This window comes from Stenella coeruleoalba (assembly GCF_951394435.1).
Source record: "Stenella coeruleoalba genome assembly, chromosome: 16".
Classification (NCBI taxonomy): domain Eukaryota; kingdom Metazoa; phylum Chordata; class Mammalia; order Artiodactyla; family Delphinidae; genus Stenella; species Stenella coeruleoalba.
This window is the reverse complement of record NC_137162.1, coordinates 82,389,515-82,401,412: the sequence shown is the minus strand read 5'-3', so window position 1 is coordinate 82,401,412 and position 11,898 is coordinate 82,389,515. Positions and strand designations below refer to the sequence as shown.

Below are 11,898 nucleotides of genomic sequence, written 5' to 3'. Positions count from 1 at the left end.
GATGCAGTTTTTTCTTTTTAAACAGCTAAGTCTAGGGAAAGAGCTAATTAAAAAAGCTAAAAATCTCATTTGCCCAATTAATCATTTTTTCCACCACTTTTCTGCCTAAGCTGCGGCCCTTTCTTAGTGGAGGAAGGTGGGGAAAGAGGTGAGCGCACCACGCTTCCTGGGAGAAAACAGAACCAGGTACAAGTTGCTGGGGGAATGAAAGGAAGAAAAGGGTCATAACTGCATATGAGTACTGATGAGATGAGAAACTTTCTTCGTGCTTGGTGATGACCTCTTGAATAGCTAAGACCACTTTTTGCCTTGTTGCCCCACAGATGCCACGCTTTCCAAAGACACTTATGTATAAACCGGCAAGTCCTGGTCAGAGGCAGTCTCGTCCCAGCCTTCCGAGATGCTCAGATCCCATCTTTCCGGGTCTGTGTAAGCAGGTGTGTCTGGTGCCTGCGGACGTGAAACACCCCACATTTCGGAGGGGGCTGTGCTGGGCACCCAGCAGCAACGCCAACTGCCACCTCCACCACGCGGGGGGCTCGCCCCTCATGGAAACCTTTCTTCTGGGCAGATCTCAGCCTCCATTGAGCCCCGACGTACTTGCACCCCAACGCCCTCGAGGCAGAGACCGTGCAGTGTGGCTCTTGGTACCACGCCTGCCGGGAAAGCTGAGCCACCCGGGCGTTGGTGGGAGTGACTGAGGTCCACCCCGCGCCTCTGCCCCCTGGAGCCCTCACGGCTGTAAGGCATCACCTTCCCCCCCTCGAGAAATAAGGATACAGTAAGGGGAAGCTGGGATGAAATGAGAGAGTGGCATGGACTTATATACACTACCAAACGTAAAATAGATAGCTCGTGGGAAGCAGCCGCGTGGCACAGGGAGATCAGCTCGGTGCTTTGTGACCACCTGGAGGGGTGGGATAGGGAGGGTGGGAGGGAGGGAGACGCAAGAGGGAAGAGATATGGGAACATATGTATGTGTATAACTGATTCACTTTGTTATAAAGCAGAAACTAACACACCATTGTAAAGCAATTATACTCCAATAAAGATCTATCAAAAACAGACAGAAGGTGTTTGGGTGTGACAGTGAAGGCTACAGAAATGCAGGGGCTATTCGACATCGCTCTTTTCCAGAGGGGGCTGTGGCGTCCCTGGGGCAGGGCTGGGGTCACTTCCTGGGAACCGTGCTGTGATCTTTTCGGGGTTCCCTTTCCTCTGGTACCCTTGGCTTTCTATACCCAAGACTGTTGACGAGCCTTTACCCAACACGGGGACAGCACCAGACACATGCTGGCCAGTGGGCAGCACCTGAGGAGGAGGGACCGAGGCCATTCTGGAGACGCACCCCCTACCCCAGCCCACCACCCACCATGCACCTGGGCACCTGGGGAGAGGCTCCAGGCCGGCCCTCCCCTCGTGCTGCCTGGTGAGGAGAGGCCAGCTGCAGCCTAGGGCCCTTCTCTGGCCGAACGCCCCCCAGACCACAGCTCACCACCAGGTCAAGTTGGGCTGCATCAGGCCTTCAGCCAAAAAACACCCACCTGGTCCAGGGCAAGAAGGGAACACAAGTGAGTGAGAACGACGCAGGGAGGGTGTGCACCTTGACTGTCTGCAGTATTTGAGGTCAGAAGACAGGTTTGACCTCTCTTTTCTGTAAAGCCCCAGACAGGAGAGAACACCGTATAAAGGCGTTACGTGAATCAGGCCTAAAGCTGCCGCCCTCACGGTGGATCTGGGCAGCAGTGTGTGCAGTGGCGAGAACGTGGCCTCGGTGTCAGGTCCGCTGGCTCACCTGGGAAAGCTGTCCAACAACCCCCCCGCCCCTGCAAGCTGGGGATGGTGACGGGAGGAGGGAGCAGGGAGCCTGGAAGGAGAAGAGCTGGGGCACAGGGAGCTCTCTGTGCTGCACGGACGTGGCCCTGGCTGTCTGCCCGTGGCCGCCCGTGGTTGCCTCGTGGTGGACGGCACGCCCTTCCTCTCTCCCATCACCCCGTCGCTGAGTTGCTCTCCTGGATCTCCAGGACCTGCTGTGGTGGGGGGGATGCTTTTTCCCTTAACCGCAGGCGGGAGGGGCATCACTCACTGGTGATGGCGAGCCTGCCTCACACCCGCCTCGCTGCGGATGCCGGGGCGGGGTTCCGGAGGGTGACAGCGGTGCCCGGCCACACACTGTGACCCAGGACCTCCCCGCTCCGGCCGGGCTCTGCAACCTTCTCACGTTGGCCACAGCTGCAGAGTCAATTCGATTTTGGTGGCCAGGCCTTGTCTAATTTAGTCAATAAACTGGATACCTTTGCCCAGAATGATCCAGACACCAAGGTTTTCCTATGTCACTCACCTGAGTTTTGAAATACTCATGTAATGTTCCCGTGACCGAAGTAAGATACTGTTCAAATCTGAGACTTTTGGGGAAGCAGAGTGCGGGGGGAAAAGACGATGCGTCTGGAATATAGACCCGTAGAAAGAAAGCACCAAATACAACCAGAAATTCATCCAAGTCATATTCTCCTAAGAATCACCTTACCTACTTCCAGAGACGGCTGAGGTCACGTGACTACGTCACAAACTGTGGAACCAAACAGGTTAACCTGCATTCGGTCTAACAGCTGTTCTCCGGAGAAGCTTAGACGCTCCAGTGGTGCTTTGTTTTGAACCAGGTTGGGAGCGCATTGTCTGTCCTTCCTTCCTAGACCCCATAGCAAAGACCTCCCACCGGGACTGGTATGCCACAGTGGCAGGACCTGCGCGGACAGGGGTCCCTGCAGCCACGGGATGCAGGGAGGCCACCTGCCTCCCAGCCTCTGCCAGGCCTGTGCTGGCCGCCCCTCCCCTGCGAACCTCGCACTGGGCCCCTTCCTGGTCACCAGTAATGGCCAGCTTCTCAATGAGCCCGTCCAGTGGGGACCCGCCGGCCCTCAGACCCAGGGAGGTACGGTGCCTGGTGAGGTCAGTCCACATCCCATCCAAGGGTGAGGTCCGGGTCCCTGCAGGGTTTCCTAATCAGTGCTGCCTGTCCCTCTGTCCTCCTCCTGGAAAGGGAAGAGACGCTGCTCTCAACCTGAGAGCTGGTGCAGTCGCCGCAGCCTCCGCTAGAACCCAGCTGAACTGCTGTCCCCTCAGTCATTTCTCAGAAACCAGGTGGCCACCGTCTTGAGTTCAGAGCACTGAGATGGTGTAATTACTCTGTAATCACTTGGCGATGTGAAGTCACCTGCTACTGGTCACGGCAGCGCCTCTTGTGTTCAATCAGAATGACACACAGCCCGGGAGAGGGCGGAGCGCCAGGCTGGGGGACAGGCACGACGTGTCTGACGGCAGAGGCACTTGCAATACAACTAAACCCTCACGGGGGGGGACCAGGCCTCCGTCCACGTGTCTACCAGTCAACACTTTTAGCTGAATCCCTCTTCTAAACTGCTCACGGGCTCATGGTGCTAGACAGTCGAGATCGTGTACGTGGGATTATACGAGAAATCAAGACTCAAAAAAGGAGCCTGGATTTGTGTCCCTGACCTTTTCAACAAACTCACGTATTAACAAAGAGTCAACATCTAAATAGACTTTTATTTTTTCTCTTTTACTTATTTGGACAGAAAAGAAAATTCATCAGCTTTCATTAGAGTCTCCCTAAGCGTTGGAGACGCGTTAAACTCGGAAATAGTGGACCTTGTAGAAAAGCATCACAAATTAAAAATAGATTTCTCCACGTGGTAAAAGTGCTTCCAATCCAATTAAAGGACACGGCGAAGGTGTGTTGAGACGCGATTTAAAATTTGGCCTACGATCCGTGGCAGCGGATTAAAACCACAGGCGAGGTGACCGTCATGACCCCGGGGACAGAAATGTGAGTTGGGAGCATGCCGCCAGCAACACTTGTAATTAACTGAGTGACAAGGAAGAACGTCCCAAAGCCTGAGTAGAGTAGGTTTGCATCTGTAAAAATAAGGGGGCGACATAAACTGGGTCGAAGGGGGATCACGTAACTCTAGGAATGACTTGCTTCTTATCTGCGGGGACAGCCAGACCAGCCGACCACCCTGGCCGAGGTCTCCCAGGGAGACCTGTGGACCTCGGTTCAGAAAAGGCCCAAGTGTTCTGGGCAGTAAGCAAAGCCCTTGCTGCCAGCTGCTCGTCACGTAGGCCTTTCTGGCTGGCGGTGAGCAGGCCCCGGGCCCGCGGGAATCAGGCCCAGCCAGGCTGGTACAGGCGGGTTTGCCAATGCCCACCACAGCGCTCTGAGGGGTGCTGTGAGGCTGGCAGACGCCGCCCGGTGACCATGCGAGGGACAGAGTTAGCCAGTGGTCATCCGCAGAGACATTCTGGTGTCTCAGCCATGCTGTGTGTTTTCCAGAACAGGTAGTTCTGCTAATGGTGACAGAGCTCAAGGCCCGCAGGCCCCCGTGCTCTGATGGAGGCGAGATGGCCTCTCTGGCCCAGGTCTAGGCCTGTGATCATATGCGAGGAGCCACGACGGGGTGGGGTGAGAGGGGGAGGGCAGAAAAGAAGAGGGATATCTCCTTTTACAGAAGATTTGAAGCAACAGTAAGAAAATAACCTGAAGACATATTTAAAAACAAAAAGCAGCCTCACACTTCGCTGTCATCCTATCGCCGTTGTCCCTTTCTCCCTGTCCACCAGCCACGCAGGGATGGGCAGGAAGGCCGCGTGGACGTATCAGAGGGCCCCGCTCCCCACGCCGTCACTGCCTTTTAATGGCGCCGGGTTGTGTTTCTTCTTCTACGAGCCCCGTTCTAAGCTGCCTGCGCGGGGCAAACGCTGGAAAACCCTCCGGGCTCCCGCACACACCTGAGCGGTCCCAGCTGCGCAGAGCCCACCCGGCTCGCTTCCCGCCCCCTGCAGGCACGGCGAGACGCGGACCACGTCACGGATGTCTCTCCACCTTCACCGAGCAGAGCGCGCTCCGGCTCATCTCATCCCATCCCTGGCGCCCCTGGTGGCAGCAGCCCTCCCAGGTCCCCTGTGCTAAGTGGGCTCTCCCGCGGCCTCCGGGGGGTCGTGAGGGTGCCCTCCATGGCCCCCCGCTGGTGGCACGGAGGGTCTGGTTCAGGGCCACACCTGCCGGGTGCTCGCTGCGAGGCGGTGGCCGCTCTCCGGAGGGAGGCCGTGCTCTTCTTTGCGTGGAAAGCGGGATGACGCCATCCTCTGACCAGGTCCGTCCTGGTCCCTCCAGAGGCCCCGAGCACCCCTCCCGGGCCGCAGCCCCACGCAGGGCGTCTCTGGGTCTCTGGCCGGCGGGTCGGACGTCAGGCTCCCCCTCCCCTCCCTGGACCTGGTCCTTACCTAACCTGGGCCACGCCCCCGGCATCAGAGGCTCGGAGAAGTGTCCTCCAGGCCCAGCAGCTCTCGCACGAGTCTCTCCCCGAACTGGGCCCGGCTGTACCTCTTCACGTGGTAGGCCTCCGACATCTTGTACAGGATGTAGGCGTTATTGATGGCAATGCTTACGGCAAACCAGAACACCTGTTGCCAGGTCTTGTTTGGTTTATGAGAAATGAAATACCTACGAGGACAGAACGGCAAGAAAGACTGGCTCAGACGGTGCCCAGGGACCCGGTGCAGGAGAGACATCCCCAAAAGGCCTCATCGGGGTCAGCGAGATGCTGCAGGGGACGCGGCGTGGGAATCCGGCTGTGGGGAGCGGCAGCCTCGCTCTGAGGCTCGGTCACGTGAACCGTACTTGAATGTGCAAACAACCCCTATCAAAGATCAGGTGGGAGGAGGCGGGTCACCACAGGGGACACCGAGACCAGGAGCCGGGCCTCTGCGGTGCAGCCCGGAGCTCTGGCGGGAACCGGGCCTAGGGGCTCCCCTGCTCGCCGAGGGCCCTGCGCAACTGCGGCACAGCCCAAGCCATCTCGCGCCGCGTCCGCCCGCAGCTCTGTGCGTGTCTCTTCACCACGCCCGCCTGCCCTCAATGGAGGCCTCCTCTGCCCCGAGGCGGAGGACGGCGCTCCCCCCGGACCGCCAACTCAGAACCCATCCCTGCACTGCGCCCTCCGTCTGCACGTGTGTCTCTGCACCCCGGGGGCCAGGAGCCTCGGCACCACCAAGACGCCGAGCCAGGGCGGCCACGGATGTCCATTCGCTCAATCGTGCCGATTCCCCTGGAGCCACTGCGCAGGCCCGCGAGGTGCCAAGCACGCTGCAGGCTCCGCGGAGCCCGTCCAGTGACTCCGTGGGCAACGGGGCTCCCTCTTACACCCGGGCTTTCCCAGGGACCCAGGTCCACGTGCTGCCCTCCCCGCCCATAAGCAGCCCCGGGAGACGTCCGTGGCCCTCAAGGAGGGCTGAGAAAATGCCCACCACCTTTGGGGTTAGTGCAACCCTGTTTCAGGCTGTGAGGCTCAGGCCCAGTCATTTCATAGGCAGACCGAGGTTCAAGGGCAATCACTTTTTCCCTCCTGTTGTGGACACAGGAGCTCGCCCCGAGACAGCAGGGGGCCGTGTACATGCACACCGTGCGGGCGCTTGACGACGACCCCACACCTGAGACCGCGCCCGCACGCGAAAGAGCTCCGTAACCAGTGCCGGAAAACACGCGGCCCGGCCCGACGGCGCCCAGGGCCCAGAGGGTGTGGGGTGAAGGCCAGCGGCTGGGCCGGGGGGGAGGGGCAGAGAGGGCACTGGTGCAGGAGGTGGGGGGCTGGGCGGGCCAGGCCGCGGGCCCAGGATTTTCTCTCTCGGGCTCTCCCGTTGACAGCTCTGAACCTGGGGAGGCTGACCGCCCAGCAGCCGCTCTGCTCTCGGTGGCAAGGCCTCCCGTGCCGGGCGCCGGCTCACTTACTTGCTGTACTTGTCATCGTACTTGCAGATGTAGCTGAGGTGGGCGGCGAAGGCCTCAACGGCCAGGGGGCAGGGGATCTCCCCACTCCTCCTCTTGATGATCACTCCTGCGGGAAACAGACGGGACATCCCCTCTGAGCCGCCCCCCGCAGACCCCCGTGCAAAATGCGCCCCTCCCCCCTGCCTGCTCGTCAAATAGACGGCAGGGGACGAGATGGAGGAAAACCACCACCAACACCACCACTGCAGCTTCAGGGGAGTGCAGGACACCAGGCCACGACAGGGCCACGGCACGGGCCACAGCAGGGGAGGAGATGGAGGGGAACCACCACCAACACCGCCACCGCAGCTTCAGGGGAGTGCGGGACACCGGGCCACGGCAGGGCCACGGCACGGGGGCACGGCATGGGCCATGGCATGGGCCACAGCAGGGGAGGAGATGGAGGGGAACCACCACCAACACCACCACTGCAGCTTCAGGAGAGTGCAGGACACCAGGCCATGGCAGGGCCACGGCACGGGCCACAGCAGGGGAGGAGATGGAGGGGAACCACCACCAACACCGCCACCGCAGCTTCAGGGGAGTGCGGGACACCGGGCCACGGCACGGGCCACGGCAGGGCCCGCTGCACCCGATGGGGCCTTGAGAGCAGAAGGGGAGCTCAGGACCCACCTTCCCCCTCCCTCCCTCCCTCCCCCGGGCTTCAACCCCTCCCTCCAGGGTCTGAGCGGGGTGGGAGGAGGTGGCCACCAAGGTCAGGGAGCCGGGGGTCCCTTCCACCTGCCCCACCGCCCCCATCAAGGCAGAGGGTGGCACTAGAGGCTCAGGAGAGGCAGGAGCTGCCCCGACCCCAGGCTCTTCCACGCCTCGCGCCGCGCACAGAGTGCTTCACACCCAGCCGCCCCTGGCGCTCCCTCTCTCACACGCTTTCAAACGCCTCTTCCTCCCAAATACACGTGGAACCGCGTCCCAGGGCCACTCGCCAAGGTCACGGCAAGATTCAAACGGCCCACTGACCGGGCATGAGAAGCAAGAGGTCATCAGTCCTCTTCAGCCTGCTGCCCAACAACCTGTTTTCCAAGACCTGCCCCGCCCACCTGGGTGGACGTCCACTGCGCCCACGGAGGTGACGCGGGGGCGGGAAGGACGCTCCTGCGAGCGAGGTCGGGATTACAGAGCGCTTCCTCCGCGCAGCCCGCCCCCATCCCCGCTGCCCGCAGAACAGCGCCATTCAAAGGGCTGTGGGTTTTCAGCACCACTTAAGTAGGCGTAACTGAAGTAAAAATGGTCACACGGGTCCATGTGCTGAGGCTGAGCCCTGAGCCGGGATCTTTTTTGTCTCCCACCCCGCTCCCCCAGTACTGAATTTTTGCACTGAAGAAGCACCTGGACATCTTGTGAGAGACTGAGAAGCCAGGCCCCGCCCCTAGAGCTGTGGTCTGGGGACGCCCGGGGCAGGACCCGGGCAACACACTTCCTAAAACCTCCAAAGCTCAGAGGATCTCTGTGCCCAGCCAGAGGGTCCTGGGCCCTGGTTGCTTAGGGATCCTTTTCCCACTCAGAGAGACGTTCCATGGTCGGGTGATGCAGACGCACGTGCATCCTCCAAGGCTGGGCTCCTGCCTCCAAGGAGGGCTGTGTCTCTGCAGCACCCTTCCTGAGGGGACCTGTGCTGGTGTCTTTGCTCACCACCCCACCCGACCTCAAGTCCAAGTGGGCAAACACCCCAGTTTCACACCCCGGCCCAGGCACATGGCCTTGGGAGGTTTCCCACCTCCAGCTCCATTTTAATTTGCCCGACTTTCAACCACAGCCTCCTCTGGGACTAAGGAGGCGCCTGTAGGGCTCCCCAGAGTCCACATGTGTATGAGCAGATCAGACCATCCCATAAGGAAATAAAACCCCCTCCGTTCTTTTCCCAGAGGAAGAGGACAACTCACTCCGAGTCACCAGGGCTCCCAGCGGGTCAGGCCCACTGTCCGAGGGCCTCGGCCAGCACCGTGCCCCTGGGGCTCCCCGCCTGCAGCTCCGGCTGCCGCCTTCTGCACAGCCAGGGCCGCCGCTGTCCCAGCACACCCAGCCATGCCGGGCCTGCTTTCCTTCTCCGTTTCCCTCCCATCCCTTCGAATGTTTTAACTCAGCATGAGGATTGCAGCTGGAAATCTCAGGGGACTGGTTACAAAATCCAGGTGTGCGTCAGTCTCTGAGCATTTCCCCAAGTTCATAAACCAGTCCACGCTCCTCTCTGCTGACGTTTTGGATTTTAGATACTATTCGAGCTGGAAAGGGTAAGACTGCTGTCCTACAGTATCCTTTTCTGAGGACTGAAAAGCTTTAGACACTGGAAGTACTGACAAGAGGTGATGTGACATTTACTGTGTCCCCTGGCATCATAACCAGGAATGCCGTGCTCTCCTGGGTGCACCTGGACATTTCCAGCCGTGTGGGGGACCCTCTGCGCACAGCTTCATTCCACGTGTCTACCTCTGTGACACTGTAGGTCCACGTGGGCCTATGAGAGAACCACGTTGTCTTCATGTTCCAGTGAGTTCTGTCTTCTGCCTTCCCCAGGCTTTTTCTGGCTGGGCTGACCTTCTTTCCGTCCTTCTGTAAGTCTGAATGAATGAGTCAAGACCTGACTCACAGACCCATGCAGACATTCCACACTCACATTAGCCTCATGGAAACTGAACCCTAAGTGGGCAAAGACGGAGATGGCAACGAGACGGTAGACTCAACATGGATTCTAGAAGAAACGCAAAAGGATGTGGTTCTCAACGGGGATGTCCCTGGATGAATGAAAGCCTGCATGTGCTCACCATCTCTGAAAGAGGGCTCATTTCCCCTTAGAACCTGGAGTAAAGAATAATAAATCAATCCCTAAAATGTTCATAACTAGTTACATGTTTGCTAAAATTCGAAATTCTGCTCATGTTCTAGAAGAGCAAATACGGTCACGGTAGAAGACGGTATAAAGCTGAGATGCAGCCTTTAGAATACAGGAGACTTTGTCATCTGGGTGACGTGTAAAGTAAGTAGGGAATAAAAGAATTATCTGATAAATGGTGCAGGTACACAGGTGGGGCTGCTTGGTCAACCGACCTTTGCCACTTAACGAAAAAAAACATCGTAGCAGCCCGACTGGTGCCGTGACCAAAATAAATTCCAAGTGGATGGTTGCGAAGAGCGCAAAATCACCCTATGAAACAACCAGGTGAACTGCACTTGCCTGGCCTTGGGACACAGCCGGGGCTTTTAGGCATGAGAGCAAATAACATGATCAACAGCTGTGCCTATGCGGAAATGAAAAACGCTTTTGATGTTAAAATTACTGGCCATAAATAAAAGCAAAAGGAAAACAAACGAAGAAAAATGTCTGCTATAGGCATAAAATCTGCTTTCAATTTCGGAAGACACATACCTCCAATGAAAAATTGACAAGAACATGAAGCAAGCATTGAAAATTAGCTGAAAACACAGGAAAAGATGTTCAATCCCACCAACAGTCACCACAATTATATTTAAAATTCTGCAGCATTTTCAGCCATCATATTGACAAATTTAGAAAAGAAAAAAACTAGTGTTGATAAAGCAGGAGGAATAACCCACTGCAACGGCAGTAAGTACAGCCTTTTGGCAACACAGCATCGAGAGCCTTAAAAACGTTCAGACCCTTTGGCCCAGCCGTCCAACTTTTAGATTTACCTGGAGGAAGTGATCAAAGATGTACCTGAAGATTTACATGTGAAGATCTTCACTACATCATTCTTCATATTATGAAAAAATGATCATTCATAGGGGCCAAGATAAAGAAATTATGATACATCTAAGGATGGAATACGAGGTGCTTTTTATTATTATTATTTTTTGCAGGCCTCTCACCGTTGTGGCCTCTCCCGTTGCGGAGCACAGGCTCCGGACGCGCAGGCTCAGTGGCCATGGCTCACGGGTCCAGCCGCTCCATGGCATGTGGGATCTTCCTGGACCGGGGCACGAACCCGTGTCTCCTTCATCGGCAGGCGGATTCCCAACCACTGCGCCACCAGGGAAGCCCACGAGGTGCTTTTTAAAAATTATGCCTTTGAAGTACACAGAAAGGAATACTACCTCCTTCATTAAGAAACGAGGCCCTAGGATGTGGGCCAGGAGAAGGACTCCCGGTGGGGCGCGTGCCGGCCACATGGCCTCCGCTCTGAGCCCCCTGGGCCGCACCCAGGGTCTCCTCTCACCCGCCGGGCTCCCAGTGTCCACAGGCCCTGGGGGTGCCCAGGGGCCTGGTGGTGGGGGTCAGTCTGTGGCCAGGCTGTGGACACACTCCATGGAATTTTCAAGGGCGACTAGGATTGGGGACTGCATGATGTATAATAGAGTACGTACTTTAGAAAACTACCACGGAATTGAACACAAATACCAGTTGCGGCGTATTTAAAAATCCCCCCTCCCAATTTTCTCATCTAGCCTCAACAGCCTCCCGCCTCCTTCCCTTGGGGCCTGATTTAAGGGTTCTCAGGTGTGTCATCTTCAGTCCTAGTGCAGGCTTCTCCCTAACCTCCCCAGGTGCGGTCTTTTCTCTGCTACCTCATTTCACCCAGCTCAGACAGGTGCGAAGTCCTTGCTTCGGGACATCGTTTCAGAGACTATCATTTAACATAACTTGGTGGGAAGCAGCTCCCATGCCCTACACCCAAACCTGTTCCTAGAGACACTCTGGCCCCAAGGCCCGAACTGCAAGAGAGCCGAAGTCCAATTCAAACTGGCATTCAGCTGACAAGGTCAATTCCAAACCTCTCCTCTAAGTGCCCTTGACACAGCACTCGAGGGGGGGGGGGGCGCTTTCTCCACCCCCTACACGTAAGTAGGGTCACGACACCCACGTGCTTGAGTCCCTCGATTGCAATCCCCACTGAAAAGTAACAACTTAGGTGTGTGTGGGGGGTGAAGGATGGGAATAAATGAACAAGAGGCACGAAATACACACCCACATACCACATACACGCACACATACCACGCACACGCAGACACACACACACACATCGCACACCCCTGAGCTCCTTGGCAGTGTTCCTTCAATAGAGAAGAGGAAAGATGGC

At 57.4% G+C, this 11,898-nt stretch overlaps 1 protein-coding gene across 1 annotated transcript in view; it reads right to left on the bottom strand.

Annotated features, from left to right (window-relative positions):
• Window positions 1–4,422: 4,422 nt before the first annotated feature.
• PGBD5 (piggyBac transposable element derived 5) overlaps window positions 4,423–11,898 on the bottom strand; it is an 88,528-nt gene continuing 81,052 nt past the window's right edge. Inside the window, exons 6-7 of the mRNA XM_079899215.1 lie at window positions 6,809–6,914; window positions 4,423–5,524 (exon numbers count right to left, since the gene is read on the bottom strand). Of these exons, the coding sequence (XP_079755341.1) occupies window positions 5,329–5,524; window positions 6,809–6,914 (302 nt within the window). The 3' untranslated portion in view covers window positions 4,423–5,328. The remainder of the gene's footprint in view (window positions 5,525–6,808; window positions 6,915–11,898) is intronic.